General features: G+C 39.0%; 1 protein-coding gene across 2 annotated transcripts in view; it reads left to right on the forward strand.

Moving 5' to 3' along the window:
* Positions 1–16301, forward strand: part of trit1 (tRNA isopentenyltransferase 1) — a 62181-nt gene extending 45880 nt beyond the window's left edge. For both annotated transcript variants that reach the window (XM_051664152.1, XM_051664154.1), the window contains 3 exons: positions 14615–14724; positions 14916–15033; positions 15397–16301. In XM_051664152.1, coding sequence (XP_051520112.1) covers positions 14615–14724; positions 14916–15033; positions 15397–15530 — 362 coding nt within the window. In that variant the 3' untranslated portion in view covers positions 15531–16301. The remainder of the gene's footprint in view (positions 1–14614; positions 14725–14915; positions 15034–15396) is intronic.
* The last annotated feature ends 7223 nt before the right edge of the window (positions 16302–23524 follow it).

The raw sequence follows: 23524 nt of genomic DNA on the forward strand, positions 1-23524 counted from the left end.
TGGGTGGTCAAGTGTGTGTGTGTTGCAAGCATGCTTTTATGGTTTTCACTGTCCCATTGCATCATCATTTTTCCACCCCTCCTTTATCCTGTTCATCACAACCTTCCTCTAACAACCAGGGATGTGCAACACTGCATATTTTCATAACCAACTAGACATTAAGTTGTCTGAACAACCAATAGACTTGTCTTTCTAAAGGATATTGAGAATAATAACACTGATTTAGGGTCGTGTCCACCAAACATGACACATATCTTAGGGTTGTTTACATAAGACGTGTTCAAAAGTGCTCAAAACTTTGAAAACGGAAGCATTTTTAAAAGATGAACCATTTTACATTTGACAGTGTCTCAAAAACCCAGTAATTGTTATGCGAGTTGTTGAAAAAACAATGAGAAGCAGCAAAATGACTAAAGATGTCTCCAAGTTGCATCTTGTAATTTCTTTCCTTTAAAGCACTGCCTTCAAAAATATTAAATTTAAAGCAAAAATTACATAAAGTGTTAATAATGAGTCAACCTCACTAATCGACTAGTCGGTTGGTGGACAATTAGTGCACCATCCTGACCCATCATTAGAAACCACCAGCTATTCTCCCTCTCAACCCTTAAATCACCCCATCCTTTTTCCCTGAACTCTCTCACTGACTGGTCAGTGAGATAGTTGGTCATTGGCCATTTATCAAACATGCCCTGGGCCTGCACCAGCTCTTGCACTCTTCCTAAAGTTATCCCACCATTTCCTGGATTCTGACTCCTGTATCGGAGGATCTTGGCCTGGATTACCCCCTGCTTCCCATCCCAACACAGGCTACCATCAATCCTGTAATCCCTAATGGGATTAGGCAGAGACAGTGACTCACCCTCATTAAGTGTAGTGCTGTGTCCTGTCAAATGCACCCTGACTCTACACACGGGCAGCTGTCGTTAGGTGAGTCGCTCATGGACATGGCCTTTCCCTACGGCCTCTTATCGTGTCATGGCTTTGACACGGTCTACTCTTGTGGTGAAGAGGGTGAGGCATCTTGAAGTTGATCAAGAAAGAGACTTTTGGTCATTTTTCAAAAGTATTTTGGTTCACCAGACGGTTCTGATCAAACCTGCAGGGTGTCCATGATACCAAGCTACAGTGCCAGCCAGTCTGTGCCTCAATATTGTAGTACACTTGAGTATTTATGTTTCCTAATGACATCAGAAGCTAATTACAAAAGCTACAAGCAGATTTGTCCCTCTACCTTGCCTTTCTCAACAACTTTGCTTGTTTGCTAAGTAGCATCTTTACCTTACTCAACGGGTTCACCTGGTCAGTGTGTCTCCAAATATCTCAACTCTTGTTTTTTTTTTTTTTTTTTTTTTGATCACCTACATCCATCTCCACCTCTCTCGCACCATTAATTGGACTCCTGACCTGCTTTTGGTCTGGTAAAGCTCCTGTGGCTGCCTGTCAGATGCCTAACTGAGCCCTCCTTATGCACCCCACGCCTTGCAGGGCCTCAAGGGGCCCTCAGCTGATCGGTCTAATCCTACAAGCATAAGCTTGCTACCAGGAATTCAAAAAGGTGGCAGGAGGCTGGAGTCTGTTGAGGGGCCTCTTGAGGATAAAGACTGCTGGGGTCATGGAGGGCAACTTGAGTTCATGGTACTCCTCCTGACCTATTGGGGGCGATCAACATTTTTTCTCATCGTTTTTATTTTCTGCTTTTGGGACAGATCACTATATTGATCTGTTAGCCCAGGCTGACCTCAGAACAGCTGTGAAGAGAACATTGCCCACAGAACAGAAATTGTTTGGAACTGAAGTAAACCCACATGTGTTGGGAAGCTCATTAAATGCAGCAATTCTCAGCCGCTGTTTTCACCAATCGGTGTGTTAGGGGTGCTGCCACACTAGAAAAAGCTCTCATGGATTGTTTGTTAAATAGGAATGCGTAAGATTCCTATTATTTGAAAGAGTAGAGTAACTTTGAAATCAAGCAAGAATTCAGCAAATGAGATTTTAGAAAGCAAAACTGGGCCCACCTCTCTGAAATTCTCATTGGTCAATCGATGCCTATATGGGAGTGCATTGCAGCAAAATTTTCTCAACTTTTGTTTGCGTGGTGACACACCATCCCCATTGAAAGAAATGGATTTATGGCATTCTCTGACACCGCGCTAATGGCTCTGTGTGTTTTTAATATTTTGATGTAGTGTTTCTTTGTTGTTTGAGTAGTTTTTGTCATTTGGGGAGTCATCTCCAATTGGGGAGTTTCCAATGCATGAAAATAGCCGCAGCATGCTGAACATTTGAGTTGTTCTGTTTTGAACCCTAAAGTTGACATTGAACATCAAAACTGAGTTCGGGATGAGGGTAAACCTGAGCTCTGTTTCCGTCTGTGATTCCTCGGGGAGATTGGGTGAGCGGCTTGGGGGGTAACCGTGACAATGGCTATGTTGATGACTCGGAGAGGCTGCGTGAGAGTTAAATAACAGCCTCCTGCCTTTTGTCAACGATAGGAGAAACTTGAGTTGGATGGACAACAGGTGCGACATAGAAAAGTGTTGCTTTACACTCCACTTACCTTGGGACATGCCCTATACTCCACAACATTCCCGCTAAAAGACGGCTGTCAGTCGCTCGTGTACAGACCTGTACGTGTGTTTTATACACGAACGTGTTGGGAAAGTGGAGGACTTTTTAATTAGCCTGTGAGATAGCATGAGTTGGCAGATTGTATAGCATAAGATGGCAACATAATGTATGAACGAATGTAAATGAGACGGAGGAGTTTAGATGACTGAAAACACTGCTGTTGAGGTGCTGAGCTGGCAGCTACAGCTGGAAGTCTGACTGTTGTGGATCTCTCTGACTTCTCACCTTCTATTGAACGCTTGCTTTGAAAGCCTCTTTTCCACTGACAGAGTGCTGTTACCAGAACCAGTACCCAAACTGGAACTGCTCTGTGTGCATCCCCCGCAGATTCTGGGCCGGAAAAACTGGCTCTGTGTTGGCTCCTAAAACTTGCTGGTATTGAACTTGGAACCGCTAATGTCAGAGGCTGGGGGTGTGATAATGTCATAACCAAGTAAAGTTATGAAATCAACAACTAATCAGTTTGGCAAGACTGACTCAAAGCTGAACTAGATTGTGCAAAACTAGATTGCTCCCATAATAACAACAAGATCTGAAAAAACTGCCAAAACATCTGTCTACACTGGAAACAGCTGAAGTGATAAGTAAAGGGATAGTTCACCCAAAAATTAAAATTCTCTAATTTTTTTACTCTTGATATCCCAGGTGTGTATGACTTTCTTTCATCACCAGAACTCATTTGAAGAATAATATCTCAGCTCATTAGGTCCTTAAAATGCAAGTGAATGGAGATTTCTCTTTTGAAGCTCAAAAACCACAGACAGTCAGCATATACATCATCAATACGACTCCAGCGGTTAATGTCTTCTAAAGCGACACGATCGGTTTTGGTGCAAAAAAGATAAATATTTAAGTACTTTTTTTTTTTTAAACTCTAAATCATGCTTTCGGTCAGCAGAGGTATGTGCGTATGAGGTAATCGCCTTGGCATTTGAAACATAATTCACAGCAGGAAGAGCAGCACTGTTTACAAGTGAGGAGGAACGCTGTACAGTACCTTGGCTGGTTTTGGTTTAGATCTATAGTTATCTGTTTCTTTACTCACAATGATGCGTTTGTTTTCTCCTGGATGTCTCAACCGAGTGAAGAATGTGAGATTACCTCTATATCATGGCAACGCAAATATGTCACACAAGAAACCGCTTGGACTCCACCCTCTCATTAAGCATTCGATTATAGTTAAAAGTACTTACTGTCTGTGATTTTTGGAGCTTCAAAAGAGAAATCTCCATTCACTTGCATTTTAAGGACCTACCAGGGCTCCAGACAAAAAAAATGATTAGGGAGCCGTTGGCTCCTAAATTGAAACATTTAGGAGCCAAAAGGCTGTTTAGATGCCACATCACAGATAAAAAAATCTTGGTCTTTTTTTACTGTGACTAGATGGCCCAGACACAAAGACTACAAGAGTGCAAATTGAATGAAATCCCAGATGCAGTTTATTGTGCTACTCCATTCCCAAATAATAATAACTAGGGAAAAAAAAGATTTGGTACATAACATGGGACTTTTCATTATAAACAAGCCCAAAATACACATGGGACTACTAGTTTTAAATGTCTGTGCTCCCTGTTGTGAACTCACTGACGGCTGATTTGCTGAGAACGTGACTTGAATTCAAACCGCTAACCTGTGCTGCTGAGTTCAAAGGAGCTCTTTTCAGGTGATTCACTCGAGTCATTTGTTCACGATTCGGACATCATGGCTCGTGCTGTGTTTGTTGTTGCGTGCAGCCAGTGAGCTCATATCATCAACAGAACGGGTAAAAATTGGTGCGTGACACACTGGCGCTCTAAAGATGAATTCAATAACTCACAAGATGATAGCTGATGAAAACACATATGAAAGCACATATCCCGACTGTCGCCAATGGCGACTAGATTTTAAATTGTCGCAATAATTTATTTTTGGTCGCAGTCTGGAGCCCTGCCTACTGAGCTAAGACATTTTTCTATTTTTCTTCAAATGTGTTCTGGTGAAGAAAGTCATACACACCTGGGATATTATGAGGGTGAGTAAATAATGAGAGAATTTAAATTTTTGGGTGAACTATCCCTTTAATTCCCACTTCGTTCATTTGACGGACATTCCCTTCCCAAATGTTGCGTTGAACAGTGGATCTTGCCACTTTATTGTCTCTGTCTGTCTAAAATAAGATAATTTTTTTGGAAAATATCACTTGTGTAAACTGATATGAATGTTTTTATAGATAACTAGGGTTGGGAAAATTACCGCATTAATTTCTGTGATTAATGTTTGTTTGTTTAACATGTTAAAAATTAAAGCAATTAATGCAGTATCTGTTTTTTTTTTGTTTGTTTTTTTACTTCCTGAAACTTCATGCTATAGGAGAAAGGTGTTCTGAGTTGTTTCTGGCAGGCTGCTTAGCCTTACAGGCTTGGATTAAGGTGGGGATGGGGTTTGGTCATCTGCAGCCTGCCAGGAACAAACCCAGTCACATCTGTACAATGGCGAAACTTCACTAATGCTTTTCCTCACTTTCTGTGGCTAAAACTCATAGATCTACATTTTCAAAAGGTACACACTCAAGTCCACTGCACATCCTAGCAAAGAAACTGATTGTGTGGAGCAGTCCACGCTTATTCATTATGTCTGTCGCATGTCCCGGGCATAATAAACATGAGAGCGGATTTACTGTGCGAAGAATGAAGACTTCACCCGCAAGTGGTGAATCAGGCATGCATGAGATACGGGCAAGCTGCCCTACTGTATCTCTTCACATCACCTGTAAATGCGCAGCTACTGTCGTCTGAACCACTGTCAAGTTAAACCGCCCGAGACTAAGTGAGACCCAGCGTGTGCACTACAGAGACTGAGATGGACCGGCCTGTTTAGCAAGCTGCAGACAGGTATACTTGTAGAGTCAAGTCAAATTTATTTGTATAGCACTTTTCACAACAGGCGTTGTTTCAAAGCAGCCTAACAGAAAATGAATGAATATAATGCCAATATAATGTTATTTATGTTTAGAACTAGTAGTGGTTAAAATTTGTAAACTAAGTGTTGTAGGTCAATGATTAAACAAAATGATTTTGTATGAACTATACGTTTTAGTGTTAAAGTCCTTGAAGTCATCCCGAATTAACTGAGGAAATACACCGATGCATTGCCCTTTGATTTTGGCCGATGAAGGCTTTCATTAGTGGTCAATTCATTTTCAATGGAGCTTAAGAATGTTGTCCCTCCTTTGACCAAGTTGATATAGGTATCATTCAGTGAGGAGCGTCCCAGTCCGGATGGAAGCTTATGGCATGTAATTTTGGTGAACTCCATCCTGAGCCCATGCTTCAAACATTGGCTCATGAAGAATCCCATGTCTTTGAGTTTGCATCAATTCATCTCGCTGTGAAGTCCGTCTTAGTAGATTAAAGTCTGGCTGGCACATGCTGCAGTTGGTCATCATCATTCAGTGACACAGTGGGAATTGGACATCAGGCAGGTCCAGAGATGGATCTGGCAGGATATAATCCCGAGGTTTATACAGGGAAAGAAATAGAATTAAATTAGCATAGATGCCATTCACTTTAGCAGGGTTAAAGAATAAAATAAGTGTTTTCGGTTCTAGAGACTGAATGGCAGCCAGAGAAAATAATAGTTTTGAGATTTTAAACTTCAGCTAATTAAACTTTAGCATTCAATATATTTTTTTTATCTGTATGTATTGTCTAATTTTCTATTATTTACTCCTTTAAGTTTCTCTTGCCAATAAAGTTTGATATGAATTGAATCTGCCCATTTGCTGCCAATTTAAATTAAAATAAATGATGATTAACCAATTTCTTGCAAGTTCTTTAAGACAAAGTATAAAGTCATATATATTTATGATTTTTTTGAATGTTTGTTCTGTTTCATGTACCATAATATAGTTGTGATAAATCAGAAAACTGTGCGATTAATTAGTTGAAAATTTTAAATCGATTCATAGCCCTAGTTATAATTTTAGACATGTGCATCCAAAGCAGCTAGTGATTGCAAAAATACAATCAAATCAAATGTTCTCAAAACTCGATAAGACTTGTAAACAAAGATTGTGATGTGGCATATTTCATGTGGGCAGGTAATTTAGTAAATAAAAAATAAAATAAAAAATGGAATCCACAACATATTCAAATTGTAAATCCAAAAAAAAAAAAAAAAAAGAAAACATGCGGCTATACAGTTGGTTCTGAAGGAGTTGAGAAGATCTCCCGACCAAGACCAAATGAACTTTGGCTCTGGTATGTACACCAGCACCATTTTGGTTGAAAAGGGGTATGTTTCCCAACCCAGCTGTGTTTGAGATGTGCAACAATGATTGATAAAGTCTTACAACTGTCTTGGATCTCAACAGGTGCCCTGTGCTGAAATCCACACATCTTTTTTTTTTTTTTTATCATACAAATAGCAGCAGGTGTTTGTCCACAGACCTGTTTCTTAAAGCACATGTCTGTGGAGACTCCATAAGGTCTGCCAGTTGGTGAGCAAGGGGTCTTTTTACCCTTCAAAAGTCGGCAGCTGTACGGCTGTCTGCCGGGGGTGCGCTGTAGAGACACTCCCTCATTGAAGAGGATATTTGATATCTATGTGGTTAAAAACCCTTGTTGTCTCCTCTTCCACCTTTCAGGACCAGCAAGATTGCTTTACTTAGATTTCACTGAGATTTAAATTTTGAGAGGGGTTAGAAGACCTCCGTTCAGCATCTGTTTGCCCCAGATGGCCATCGTTGCCCTATTCTCCCTCATTTCTATACCCCACATATTGACAAGAGAATGAGAAGTTAAAAGAGAGGTACAGAAAAGAGGTATAAAGAAAAGTGCTCTTCCACTGTCCACATGGCTCAGGTAGGCCAGGTGTCTCAGTGTCGGCCCACCTGCTGCCATTCTTTTTGACTGGCACAATAGAGGACATAAAGACTGCAGAACAATCTTTGATAAGGAGCAACGGCAAGCATGAGGCGACAAGGTTTTGCGTACGGGTAAAGAGATGCTTTACACCAGCCAGGTGGGACGCTCAGTCTCTTGTGTGCAGAAACACCTGAGGATTTGATGTCAATGCAAAACATGTGCCGGCACATTTTCATGAATTTAAAAGGATTTAATATTAATTTGTGTCAGACATGTGTATTATTTGGCAGCTATTCAGGTTTTTGATTACCAAATAGTTATTGTATGGTGCCTTGTTGAATATTCAGAAAGCTATGAGTTTTAGGATTATGTAATATTTATATTTGGGTTATTTAGGTTCGCTCTAATTGATAAGGAAGTAAATTGCTTTTGGCGTCATTCCAGTGGTTGGCTGAGGGTCAAAATACAAACTGTCACTTCCTTTTTTGGCTGACACGGAGGAACTGTTTGACAAAGAATTAGCTTTTTTTCTGTAATGAACGTTTAACTTGCTGTTACAGATAATGATTTTTGTTTGTGTGCTTTGTGTTCTATGTAAAAGGAATGCTTTTGTATATAGTTGTTGCTTTTTGTAAAGTCCTATTTTAATTGAGAGCTTTCTAGACTATTTTTCAGAAGTCTCACCAATGTGTATGAATTGCTTTGTCACAGTGCTTGCGTAGCATTTGCCTCAGGCAAACAGGTGTGGGCTGCATGATATTATCAGCATGCTTGACTCTACGTAGTCTTTTTAGAGGGGTCAGGCAGGAAAACGTTATAGCTTAAAGTGCAAGTTTTGTAAAAAAAAGTTTATGTTGCTGTCATTTTGCACTATATAGCAAAGCTGTTGATCCTGAATTACACCTTTTTCTAACCAGGTGCGACGCAACAAAGATTCCATCGACAAAAGGCTTTTCTGTCCACTTATGAATCTGCTGCGCAACGTAACACAATCACAGCCAGTCAGAAGATATATTTTTTTAATAAACATCTATGTAGTGTTGTGAATCTTTGCATTGAAATCGAATCGATTCACGATTTATAGGTTTTCAATTCAAACCGATTTTTTGAAAATTCAGAATGATTCGATTTAGGTTCACAATGAAATTCAATTTGATTAATGATTCAATTCTGCATTTTTTCCAAATGCATTTATAGGATTCTTTAAATACTCCCCCTAATGAGTCTTAGGCAAGAAAGTTAATTGCACCAAAAAACACTTTAAATACGTGTAAGACAATGTGCTGATAAAATATTTTAGAGCCAAGCATAACTACAAAAGTATTCCATAATTCATTATAAAAATTCCATTATTTTTTTAAAGATTTTATTAATTTGCATGACTTTTCCAGGCCTGGAAAACACAATTTTAAAATTCTGAGCGTGAAGTTGGACCAATTCGATTTCAGGGTGGACAGGGCTACCAAGCACGACCCTGCAGAAATAGAAACAATGCTATTGATAAGTCCTGTTGTGGCTGGATGAGATTTTTTTTTAATTTATTTTTTTGCAGTAGACTGTTAGTTTACATTTTACACATCGTAGAAGTTCCTTCTCTTTCGCAAAAAAAAGTCTCAAATACTCAATTCAGTCAAGAATCAAGTCTTACCACCACTCTTCTAGGATTAATCTACCCACAACAGCATCGTTGTGCAGTTCAGGACTCAGGATTATTACAAGCAACAACACATTTTGAGACATCTTGATTTTTAATGAATGTTTGTCTGTTCTCATTACTTCAAAGAAAAACAAATGTTTTTAAGTACAGGTTGTCATTAAAAGTAGTTTGACAGTTGATCTAGACAGTTTGATAACAGTGTCTCTAAAAATATCATGCCGCACTGATGCTGCTTTTGAAACCGGTGATCACATCAGGAGAAATTAGACCGTTCATGTCTTCATCAGTTCTGCAAGGATGTAATTAAGCCTCCGTGAGCCAAACCATTGCAGTTGGTCACAGTGACACCTCACTAACCGCAGTTAGCTTACTTGAATCAAATTAAATTGAGTTAGTAAATGCTGAGCAAGACGTTTTCTCCACCAAAAGGACTGTGGATGCACCACTATAGGACTTTTGGCCGATACCGTTAATGATAAATCTGTACTTTATTTAAATGTAAATCTGTTTTGTCTATTAAAAAGGTTCACACTAAAATGCTAATTCAGACTTTTACATGCATTAATTGAAAGAAAAACAATGTACTATAGAAAAAGATAGATCCTTATTTTTATTTTTACTGCACTTACAAAAAAGTACTATGATATTCCCATGTTCTTCTCATGATGTATATGTTTTTTGGACCCGTGCAATGGGAATATTGACATGCACTATGATAATACCAAGGTATTCCTTAAAGTATATTGTAATATGTAAATACTGTTGTGTTAGAATATGGTAATCATTTAGTACCATAGTATAACCATCTGAAACATCACTTAACCATGTAAAACCACAATATGTTTTTGTAAGGTTGGGCATAGAAATTGGGCCTTATTATTGGCTTTTTATATTAACCTTTAACTGATTTAAATGAAATTAAAAAAATTACTTAAAAGCTGTTAATTTAAATAATTACTAATATTATCTTGTAATAATATGGTCCTTGCAATTTAGTCCATCCGCAGAGGGGTCTTTAGAGTGGTCTACCTGCTTGTAGAGTAGCAGAATGGTCTCTTGTAGTGCATCTCCTGTCAGACAAGCTCAGAGGTCACATGTTGACCTTTTGAACTTCTGTATAATTTCTATATCACCACTCCTCAAATGGGAGGATCCTAGTAAAGCATGACAGCAGGTCAAGACCTCTCATTTGAAGACAAAGTTTAATTTTTTCCCCTCTGCTAACAGACAAGTCCCTTAAAATAAATTGAAGAGCACAGTTTTCTTTCCTGTGTTGATGTGTTATCTTACATGTAGAAGGGGTCATCCCACTTATTTTTAAATAGACATTTGACTAATTATGTCTTAGTCATGAACCATGATTTGCTGGTGGTATTGGGGAAGAGACATTTTCATTTTAAAGAGCATTTGATTGGACAAAATCTGTGAAGTACAAGTTGAGTCATCAGTATTTTTGGTCTCTTTTGCCGAAAGAGAAAGACTTTACATTTTAAATTCATATATCTGCTAAAGGTAAATTTGGTCAAGTTTTAGAAATACAGTTTCACATAGATGGCTTCCAAACCAACAGACATGGACTAAAAGTTACAAAAGTCAAATTTTGATTTCATGGGGTGTTTAAAAGCTGCTTTTTAAAAAACTTTCTGTTTCCAAGGCAGCCAACTGTTACGCGGTTTGTGCAGTGTATGACTTGATCTCAAAGGCATGTGTGATTTTTAGTTTTTTTTTTAGTTTTTTTTTTTTAAGCCTTTCACCTTCTTTTCTAAATGCCTTTTTAGTGATTTTGTCATAAATTCTACACGTAGTTTCTCTCTCTCTCTCTCTCTCTCTCTCTCTCTCTCTCTCTCTCTCTCTCTCTCTCTCGCTCTGTTGCATTGGACAGTTTATCTAGTTTTTTCCAATAAACTTTCTGTCCCTTAGCCTTTTTTTTTTTTTTTCTCCAGAGCCTTTGGTGTGTGTCTCTATATGTGTCTAACATGTAGGCCTCTCATTATCTGTCTGTGTTGCTGAGCTAAACGCCTGTCTATGTGAATGTGTCTGCTGTATTGTAAGTGTATCAGTAGCATTGAGGGGGATGTAGAGTGAGGTCATCTTTGCTGACAGTGTCAGAATGCTGCTGGAGATTATCGAGCGGCAGTGATTCAGCAGGTTCAGGCTTCTGCAGGCCCCTTCCTGCTTCACTCCATATCCATCCACTGCACCACGCTAACGCCTGCAACATAAAACCAGCCACTTTCTTTCTTTATGCCGTTTTGCTTTCAACATGTTTTGTTTTTTCTGTGTTAGATGAGGAAGTTTAAAGGGATAGATCACCCAAAAATGAAAACTGTATTCTCTTTTTTCCATGGAGCGTAAAAGACATGTTGAAGAATAAATTGGACAAACTCTTCCATATAATGCATGTGAATGGGGGTGTCAAACTCCAAAATGACCAAAAAGACCTATAAAAGTAGTGCATAAGATTTACATTCTAAGTCTTCTGAAGCCATACGATAGCTTTGTGTGAGGAAGAGAGCAAAATTTAAGTTTAAGTTTATAGGGATAGGTATTGATATGGAGTTCCCAATTCGATTCCGATTCACTCACAAGCTCTCGATTCAATATCGAGATTGTTCAAACGAAGATTGCGATGCATTGGAAAATCAGTGTTTAACAGTGAATTTCAGTGAATAACAATTTAAATCTCAGTCTGAAGCTGTCGTATGACTTCAGAAGACTTCAATAAGCTATAACGCACAAATAACATGAACTACTTTTATTGTACTAATGATATTTTTATAGGGCCTTTTTGTCATTTAGCAGCTTGAGTAAATGACTGTTCATTTTTGAAGGCAGTGATGCAGCGACCCTGCATCAGTGTGGAGTGGCATGAAACAACTTAAGAATTACAGGACTCCTACCCCCAACCCTGTGGTGGACCAACAACTGGCTGACGACCTGAATGTGTTCTACTGCAGATTTGAAAGGCCCAATCTCACACCCCACACCCACTCTGACCTTCACTTCACACAAACACCAACACCTCCTGCAACCCCCCTCCTCCCCCCTCCTGCTACTCAACCTGCACTTAAGATCTGTGAAGATGATGTGAGCCGCGTCTTTCGAAAACAAAGGATAAGGAAAGTACAGGGCCCAGATGGCATTTCACCTGCATGTCTTTGATCCTGTGCTAACCAGCTGGCCCCCATCTTCACACAGATCTTCAATAGATCACTGGAGCAGTGTGAAGTCCCATGCTGCTTCAAACGTTCCACTATCATCCCCATCCCAAAGAAACCAAAAATCACAGGACTTAATGACTACAGACCTGTCACCATGATGACTTGAAGTCATTTGAGAGACTGGTGTTAGCCCTCCTGAAGGACATCACTGGACCCTTTCTAGATCCCCTTCAATTTGCTTATCGAGGTCTGTGGATGATGCAGTCAACATGGGATTGCATTTTATCCTGCAACATCTGGACAGACCAGGGACATATGCAAGGATCCTTTTTGTGGACTTCAGTTCAGCTTTCAACACCATCATCCCAGCTATACTCCGGACTAAATTACACCAACTCTGTTCCCACGTCTATCTGTCAGTGGATTACCAGCTGACAGGTAGCAGTTTGTGAGAGAGGGGAAATTTACTTCCAGCACCTGTACAATCAGCACTGGTGCCCACCAGGGATGTGTGCTCTCCCCACTACTCTTCTCCCTCTGACTCACCAATGACTGCATCACCAAGGACCCCTCTGTCAAGCTCCTGAAGTTTGCAGATGACACCACTGTCATCCGCCTCATCCGAGATGACGATGAGTCTGCATACAGAAGGGAGGTTAAACAGCTGGCTGTCTGGTGCAGTCAAAACAACCTTGAGCTGAACATGCTCAAAACAGTGGAAATGATTGTGGACTTTAGGAGGAACCCCCCCAACACTGTCCCCCCTCACCATTCTAAACAGCATTGTGGCAGCAGTGGAGTCATTCAGGTTCTTGGGCCCTACCATCTCACAGGACCTGAAGTGGGAGACCCACATTGACTCCATTGTGAAAAAGGCCCAGCAGAGGTTGTACTTCCTTCGCCAGTTGAGGAAGTTCAACCTGCCACAGGCGCTGCTGATACAGTTCTACTCGGCAGTCATTGAGTCTGTCCTCTGCACTTCAATAACTGTCTGGTTTGGTTCAGCTACGAAATCGGATATCAGAAGACTACAAAGGACAGTTCGGACTGCTGAGAGGATTATTGGTTGCCCCCCCTGCCCTCCCTTCAAGAATTATACACTTCCAGAGTGAGGAAAAAGGCTGGAAAAATCACTCAGGACCCCACTCACCCTGCCCACTATCTTTTTGAACTGTTGCCTTCTGCCCGACACTTCAGAGCCCTGAGCACCAGAACCATCAGGCACAGGAACAGTTTTTTCCCCCAGGCTATCCATCTCATGAACAGTTAAAATTGCCCCATTGAGCAATAATTAATGTGCAATACACAGCTTAGTCTTTTTATATTATCCAACACATCCTACCTCTTCTGCCATTACATTCCCTTGCACTGTACATAACCTATTTGTATTTAGATTTGCACTACGTATGTGTGTGTATGTATATATATTTGTATATGTATGTATGTATGTATGTATGTATATATATATATATATGTGTGTGTGTGTGTGTGTGTGTGTGTGTGTGTGTGTGTGTGTATGTGTGTAAATATATATATATATATATATATATATATATATATATATATATATATATATACATATATATATATATACATACATATATATACATATACATATATATATATATATATATATATACATACACACACACACACACAGTTGGCAATTTTGGCATTGATTTTGAAAATATGACTGATCATGCAAACTGTCTTTTATTTAAGGATAGTGATCATATGAAGTCATTTATTATCACATAGTTGCTTGGCTTCATATGATCACTATCCTTAAATAAAAGGCAGTTGTTTTTTTTTGCATGATCAGTCATATTTTCAAAATCAATGCCAAAATTTCACAATTTCTGCCAGGGTATGCAAACTTTTGAGCACAACTGTATATTGTCTATTGTGTATTCTATATATACTTTTTCTTTTCAATATTTATCTAGTTTTTTATTCAATTTTAATTATTTTTTTAAAGTCTTGTTGCTTTTTTTGTATTGTTGTGCACTGGAAGCTCCTGTCACTGAGACAAATTCCTTGTATGTGTAAGCATACTTGGTAATAAAGCTCATTCTGATTCTGATATGTTGTGCAGTTAAGCATTTCCCAGTGCACTAAAGCATGGAACTTGTGAGCATTTTTTTAACCATTAGCCTAAGGTGTAATTAAGTGTTATAATTTAGATCTTCTCTGAGAACATCAAACTTGTGTACACTGTGATTCACACAGTTACATTCAAATGTTATTAATAATGCTTCCAGTTTATCAAGATGCTCTTTCATCAATGTGTTCTTTTGTCAATCTGTCTTCTGAATCTTCAGGACCTGCTAGCAATGTGCCTCCTGTCTACGGTCTGGATGTGACATCCGTGACCAATTGGGAGACTACTGTGCTCACTCCTGCTCTGGAGATACTGGACTGCCTGCAAAAGGTTTGATTTTCTTTTGTTTCCTCCCCCTCATTTTTTGTTTAGTTGGCAAACAGTGTCTCCTCTATACCACACTGGTCAAATTTGTCTCGTAACCCAACCCTATTTTTTTTTTTTTTTTTTTTAACTGACCCCCTATTAATCAATCTGGCATGTGTAAGCTCATAGTCCCTCATATTTTGGAACTGTTCCAGGGAGAGCAGCCATCTGTGCAACCAATCAGAACACAGGGGGTGGGGTCTCGCAACAAGCGGAGTCATCACATGTGTGAATTGTGTGATAAGGTGATCATCGGTGACTTGGAATGGACAGGTGAGTTACCACTATTCAAACTATTGTGTTTTATTTTCTATGGATCACAAAAAGGAGAAATGTTGAAGAACGGGCTGCTCCTTACCATGCAATGAAAGTCAGTAGGGACTGGGTCATGCTCCAAAATAGCACAAAAAAAAAACACCATAGAATTAGTTCATTAGATTTCGATATTTCGCAAACTATTGTATGGCTTCAGAAGGCTTGTACACAAATCTCTTGGACTTGATTTATGGTGCTTGTTTTGTCATTTGTCCTTTCTCTTTCATTGTATGGAAAAGACCAAACTAGTGCATTCTCAAATGTCATACACAAGTTACAGCAAACAAGTCACTAATATTTGATATTTCTTGACCTGTCCAGCACATCAGAAGTCCAAAAACCATCTTTACCAAGTCCGCAAGAGGAGAAAAGCTGAGCAGGCCACAGATCAACCCCAGGACGTTAATCCTAGCAAACATGAAAATGTCAGTGACAGGCAGGTACCAGTCCTCTAGCCCTGCCGGCTCTACTGTGGCTTATGGGATCAAACTCGCTGATGGACCAGAGCTCCGCTGTGGATCATGATGTATTTTTAAGATCAATAGTAATCTTTCTTGTGTCTGTGATGGACATAAGATAGCAGCAGTGATACTTCAACTGTCCCTATGGAGTAGCAGTATAAACCGCAGGGTTTGTGATTGGACACCTTGATTTGTTGGTTATCCCCATCTGCCACAGACCGAGATTTATGGATAGTTTCTGGATTCTGATTCTTGAGCTTGACAGATGTCATCCCCGCTGCTGTTTTGTCTATGTGGTGCACTTTTTAACCACATCTAACCATGTCTGGTGCTTTTTTGAACTTCAAAGTGAGCTGTGCTCTCCCCTTAGGCTTTTTCTGAGAGGACTACATCGCTGTTGTTGGAATACTGGGTCACATTTTTCTCCGCTGATCAGGACTGGAATGAGTTTGTTATATCAGACAGGATTTTATTTGGTTTTATTTTGAAGCCTTAAACTTTTATAATCTGTTGATTTAGCCTTTTGGGTTTGCTTGTAACTGAACGTTTAAGCTAATGTGGACTTTCTCTCGTCTGGATTCTAAGTGCCTTTTACTCTTGTGCTGAAGACAACAAATCAAAACATTCCTCTTCAGTTTCAAGTCTCGATTGCATTTGCTTTTGATTCGAATGCTTTTATAGCAAGAGTGTTGCATAATGTCTATCATTACAAAAATTATGTAAATGTAATTTGCAAATAAACTACTTTCTATGATTTAAATATCACTCTTCTAAACAGATGTTTTTTTTTTTAGTGGCAAGCATCACTTAATATAGCTCATACTTAGGGTCATGGATTTGTACTTACTCCTGACCCTGAGTCTTCGGTAGAACAAGTACACAACCACAGACCCGAGCCCTTGGCCAACTCGCAGTCCGGTTGAACATGTTTGCATTACTGTGGCATTATCAAGCCTCAGAACTCAAGCAGGCGATAGAGATACCTTCAAAAGTCTCCCATTAAACGTGTTATTCAGGTGACGTTAACCTGCTCAGCAATATTCTCTTCAAATATTTGCTCCACCATGATAGTAGTTGACTTAAAAGAGGAAACTCACAGTAGAAGCAACAGTTCACATTAATGTCGGCTATAGTGCCCCTTGTGGCAACATTGAGAATGCAATGCATAGGGCCTACTTGCATTGTGTTATGAACTTGAAACATTTTGGAAGGCAATAACACATAAATTTGAGCTTGCATAGCAAGAAGCGTCTGGGTTCACATACTTGCGTAGAGAATGTTTTGGCCTTTACACTTCAGCGCATAACTGGCCTGCACTGTTTTGCTTCAGACATGCCTCAAATTATGTGATATGGAAGTAAATTCCAAGCACTTTTCAAAACAATTTTGTTTTGTTTTCAAAACAAATTGCAAATTATATTTGCAATTGCGTTTTCTATTTGTGGATGCATAGAATGTGCCATAAACCAATTGCAATTGGTAATTGCGTATTACTGTTTGCATTTTTGCTTACACAATATATGTACAATGTATGCCAAATTTCAAATGGAAAAGCAAAGTCCACTTACAGTTTAATTTCCGAGTTACAAGTTATGACCCTGTCATATCAAAATAGGCAATAGCAATTTCTCTGTTTGCTATTTCACTTCCTCAATGTCCCGTATAGAGCCTGTCAAAATTCAAATCAAATTGCAATTCCCTCTGCACTTGCATTTCCGATGCCTTACACAGACACCTGTCAATCAGTGTTGGGGGTGGGAGTTTATACTGTGGTGCGTGTTTTTATTTGGAAGTGACATCAGACACAATCGACTGCATTTTAGAGCACCTTAATGTCGACTATAAGGCGCGGTATTTTAACAAGTGAAGCAAACGGTGTGAGAGAGTTTGGACATGCACGGTAATAACCCAGCGTGTCCGCTGAAAAAATTAAAAAGTGTAAAGTGTAAAAAAAAAAACAGTAGGCTCGTTTGAGATGCCAAACGCCTCACCTTGAAAGTAGGCGAATTTGGCAGACATTTTACGTTTGTGTAATTGAAAATGCAAGCGGTAATATGCAATTTGCAATTGCTTTTGGAATGTCACAATTTATGCATCCACAAATAGAAAATGCAGTTGCAAATTGCATATTACCACTTGCATTTTCGTTTACACGAACATACAAAACAATTGCATGGAGTATCTTCCATAGTGTGACATGTTGATGTTTGCTATTACATTTCGAGCACTGTTCCTCTAAGCTGCGCGCGTGCATGGCCACGCACTTCTGATGTTGCTTCCGTGCAGACCAAAAAAACATCCATACCGGTGGTGGACTCAAGTCTGTGTGAAAACCTTGAGATTTTCTTAAAGGGGTCGTGTCATGAGGAATCAAATTTTCCTTTATTTTGACATATAAGCGGTCTTTCTAACATAAAAACCTAGGGTAAGTTTCAGAACTCAAAACTTGATCCTCAATGGAATAAAAGCATTTATTGAAACCAAGCTGCCAAAACACCTCTTCTTTACTTCCACGACTTCCCTATGTCACTAGGGGTACTCATTCAATCATAACTGCCTCTACAGCAACAACATCAATGCCTGCTTTACATCATCGCACCCTTGGCCCTGCCCACTGGCCCTGGGGCTCAGTTCATAAACAGAGAGAGAGAGCAGGGCAAATGGTGTGGCCTAGTGTGGTCTAACTATTCCTAAATGGGACACATCTGGATTATTTTGAATTATTTTTGTATATAAACATGGACTACACTGACGTCTTTGACTGTTGTTATGTCTCTGGTGTCGCTTTTAAAACACACAGTGTCAAATTACAACTCAGTTTTAAACCGTTCGGTTACATTCAGCTGCTGCCACTTGTTCTGTGCACAAATTGCTCAACATATTGTTTTTTCGCCCATCTCTGCTATTTTTAATTGTTGGTGTATTTAAACACACTAAATGGATGTCTTTAACCATTTTGACACGTTTCTGCCGATGTGCACCTCCGTACAGGATGATACTGGAAACTGGATCTGTGTATCTTCATTGTGCTTTGGACTATCAATGTGCATCATGTGAATGTGTCTTCAGCATATTTCAGCGTGGATTGCTTGTGAAGCAGTCATAAAACGATTCAAGCTTTGCAAAGGATTTGTCATTGAAGGATACGGGGCAGTTAAAAACAATTGGACCCCATCAAAAACGTAAGTAAACGGGTCCATTCATGAATATTTCCAATGGCATGACTGTTTGATATTTTATGGTGCTGAAACCTTGTCTACACCTAACGTGTCCATTGACGCAACACAGCGGCTTGAGGCTGTCTACACCGGGCGCCTCGACACGAACTTTCTAAATAATTTATTTGTGTTGTTGTTGGCAGTAGTAGCGCCAGCGCAAAATAGAACGGGAGATCTGTTTTCTGCAACGGACGAAGGTAAACAGCATCATTGATTATAATGGGTTCTATTGCTTTTGACAGGACACGCCTCTTGCATCCATTTGTGCTTGAGATTAATTGTTTAATATATTCGGATGCAATGTGTTGGATGTGCATTGTGTGTAAACTCTGAAATGTAGTTTTATAATATTGTGGGGTTGTTCATTCTCTTCCTATTGAATTTCAAATATGGCTGTATTTGAGGGGCTGTATGATGGTAGCCAATAAGAACAGTGGGCGTTTACATTGAAGTTTAAAGGAGGAGCTGATACCAAAACGAGCATTTAGAGAGCAAAAAAAAAGCATGGTGGAAAATTATCAGATAAGACTAAATTATGACTGTTTTGGTGTATAAAAAAAAAAAAAAAATCACTAACATTATCAGTGGACCTCAGGGAAGACAATAAATCTATATAAAAAAAGAGCATTTCATGTCCCCTTTAAATCTGAGCTAAATGCATGCTTAGTGTTTTAACTGGAGTCCATATGAATATAAATGTTTTTCCAGTATGGAAAAAATGGACATTCCGTTTAAATGTGCTTCATGGTCAATGCCTGTCCCGCGAGTGATTAACATATTCAGTTGCTTATGCCTTACGTGAATGCAAAAAGTTGGAATATATCAGGTGTGTCAAATTATCGGATCTGTGCATAAGGCACTGCAGTGTAAACGCACTAATGCAGCCTAATAGATCTGCTGCTGTCTCTATGTTGTCTCTAATATTAATATTAACAACTTAAACAACAGTACTGAAAAGAAAGCCACTGACTGCTCTATTTATTTGTCATCATTAGCCTACTATGTTCTTAGTTTACTTAATACTAAGGCTACTTTGTTATTATGACTATGTACCTGAATAATTAAAAAAACAAAGTAGTGTTTACTTAATTGAAAAACTTTAAGGCAACATAGTTTATAGTAACATTAATATTTAACTTTTTAAATAAAGGATTATGTTCAATAGCACAATAGCATACTATCCATTTTTACTGTGGTATTGCATTTCAGATGTCAAGAATTTGTTTCACTGGTATTGGTACTAACTTATATACACATACACACACACAGTACTGTGCAAAAGTTTTAGGCACTTGTGAAAAATGTTGCATAGTGAGGATGTCTTCAAAAATAATGACAGATAGTTTTCATTTATCACTTAATGTCATACAAAGTCCAGTAAACATAAAAACAAAGCTAAATCAATATTTGGTGTGACCACCTTTATCTTTAAAACAGCCCCAATTCTCCTAGGTACACCTGGACACAATTTTTCTTGGTTGTTGGCAGATAGGATGTACCAAGCTTCTTGGAGAATTATCCACAGTTCTTCTATCTATTTAGGCTGTCTCAATTGCTTCTGTCTCTTTATGTAATCTCAGACTGACACAATGTTCAGTGGGGGGCTTTGTGGGGCCATGACATCTGTTGCAGGGCTTCCTGTTCTTCTATTCTAATCTTTTCTATTTGCAAAAGTAATGTTTGGGAGTCTAACATTTATATTTCCTATTGACACACTAAAGCTGACGATAAATGACCATCTTAAGACAAATGCTTTTGTGAAACATGTGCCTAAAACTTTTGCACAGTACTGTACATATACATATATACACACACTGGTAGCCAAACTTTTGGAATAATGTACAGATTTTGCATTCAAAAATCATTCAACTGATCACAATGTATAGTCAGGACATTAATAACATGAAAAATTACTAATACAATTTGAAAAAAATGTAAACTACTTCAAAGAGTTCTCATCAAAAAATCCTCCATGTGCAGCAATGACAGCTTTGCAGATCCTTGGTATTCTTGCTGTCAGTTTGTCCAAATACTCAGGTGACATTTCACCCCACACTTCCTATACAACTGTAGGTCTTGTTGGACACTTCTCACGCACCTTACAGTCTAGCTGATCCCACAAAAGCTCAATGGGGTTAAGATCCATAACACTCTTTCCAATTATCTGTTGTCCAATGTGTGTTTCTTTGCCCACTCTAACCTTTTCTTTTTGAATTTCTGTTTCAAAAGTGACTTTTTCTTTGCAATTCTTCCCATAAGGCCTGCACCACTGAGTCTTCTCTTTACTGTTGTACATGAAACTGGTGTTGAGCTGGTAGAATTCAATGAAGCTGTCAGCTGAGGACATGTGAGGCATCTATTTCTCAAACTAGAGACTCTGGTGTACTTATCCTCTTGTTTAGTTGTAAATCTGGCCTTCCACATCTCTTTCTGTCCTTGTTAGAGCCAGTTGTCCTTTGTCTTTGAAGACTGTTGTGTACACCTTTGTATGAAATCTTCAGTTTTTTGGCAATTTCAATCATTGTATAGCCTTCATTCCTCAAAACAATGATTGACTGACGAGCTTCTAGAGAAAGCTGTTTCTTTTTTGCCATTTTTGACCTAATATTGACCTTAAGACATGCCAGTCTATTGCATACTGTGGCAACTCAAAAACAAACACAAAGACAATGTTAAGCTTTATTTAATAAACCAAATAGCTTTCAGCTGTGATGTAATGGCAAGTGATTTTCTAGTACCAAATTAGCAATTTAGCATGATTACTCAAGGATAAGATGTTGGAGTGATGGCTGCTGGAAATGGGGCTTGTCTAGATTTGATCAAAAAATACTTTTTTTTTTAAAATAGTGATGGTGCTGTTTTTTACATCAGTAATGCCCTGACTAGACTTTGTGATCAGTTGAATGCCACTTTGGTGAATTAAAGTACCAATTTCCTTCTGAAACAGCTAAATCTGTGCATTATTCCAAACCTTTGGCCACCTGTGTGTGTGTATATACACACACACACACACACACACACACACACACACACATAATATTGTGCTCTGGTGGCCGAAGGTTCTGCCCAAATTAAAAAGGATTTGCTCAGCAAGAACTAAAGTTATAGGGAGCCCATAGACCTATATTTAAGGAGAGAATTCTTTACCCATAGACCTATATTTAAGGAGAGACCTGAGCCATATTTAAGGATCAATAGACTCTTTTGATTAGACCAGTAAGGAACTCTCTACCAATGCCTTGAAAACCACCCAGAACACCATAGCAACCGAATAGCAATATCCTCCTGGCCATGACCCAGGAGGTGAGAAGTTTTGCAGAGGCAAGGACCACTCAGATTTTCTTTAGAAAATGTACAACTTTGTTTATCTAATTAGATGCCTCAGAAAAGTTTTGTGTCATCAGGGTTGCTTGGGCCACATCAAACCAATACCTGCTCATACCAGCGCATAACTTCAAAATCCTTGGCTGGGAGCCACAAACTACCATATTTCTCGTTCTCCATCTCCTTCGAACACTGCTCCACGTCGAGGTGCTCCAGTGTGGGATTTGTAAGTTCCCAACCTACACTAATTAGCTCCCCTGTCCAGGCTAAATATACATCACCCATACAATAGCTGGAAGGGAGTGTTTACACAAAGTGTGTGTGTAAGTGGATGCCCCACATTTGCACTGATTTGGGTCATGGATTTGGACTTGAGCGGGTGCCTGTGATTCCGGTACAAGAGGGGTGACCAGTAGCCTCTCATCCTTGTGTGGGAGTTTTATTTTAGCTCCGCAAGAGTCCAAGGCTTGCAGGAAAGAGTGTTGGTCAGCTGTGCTTCCTCTTGACAGATAAGAGTTCATTTAGATCAGAGCATTCTCAAGGATGAAAGTGAACGGAAAGAAAGAACAAAAAATACTGCACTGAGCTGTCATTGTTGACCTTGAATGCAGTTGGACTGATTTTGTATAGGGTTATCAATAGGCAAAGATGTACAGTAAAGTCTTATTCCTCTTGTGAATATGTTTATATTTTACATTAGTTTCTAATTTAAAGTTGAAGTGTGTAATATCTGCAACACTAATGTCACCAAACAGAATTGCAAACATGATGACTGTTTAAAAAGAGGTTTCCTGAATGCTCTTTCTTTTCAAATCCTAAAACTAGTTGCTTGACTGCTGCCTTTACAAGTTCAGTGAAATTTTCTGGCTATTGATAGTTTAGAGCAATAGAAAGATACACAATTGTAGACATCCCCATTGCACGTCTTCGTTGAATGCTTAGCTTGCTTTTGTAATGTGTAATGAGGAGGATGTTTGTGTTATGACAGTATGTGTTTACTTCATGCTGGAATGATTAACTGGTTTAATACTGCTGTTGGCTTGATTATTCTCTTTCCCTTCGCCCTCCTAATTGCTGATTCATGCCTTGAATAAAATAAAGCCAACTGATGTAATGTGTTTCAACGGCACAACTTAACCCGCACTGAGAACTGGAGAATTGGGTCAAGTTTGTTTGCTTAATTAGCTTGTTATGTACAGTCTCGTTAAGATCTCTCCAAGCCCATTTGAAACACACATATGCCATGATTGTGCAAGAAGTGTGAGAGTGAGCAAGGCTTGTTTATTTTACAAACACTTCCTGGAAAAGTGGAATTTCATGGCTCAAGCCCAATTTGAATTCTATTGATGCTGCATAATAGTGATCATGCTAGTCACAAATAATGATTAGATGGCTGATTAATACAGTTGATCTCACTGAATTTGGCGACAGTAGGTTGAAAGTTGT

The sequence above is a fragment of the Myxocyprinus asiaticus genome, chromosome 30 (genome assembly GCF_019703515.2).
Source record: "Myxocyprinus asiaticus isolate MX2 ecotype Aquarium Trade chromosome 30, UBuf_Myxa_2, whole genome shotgun sequence".
Lineage (NCBI taxonomy): Eukaryota > Metazoa > Chordata > Actinopteri > Cypriniformes > Catostomidae > Myxocyprinus > Myxocyprinus asiaticus.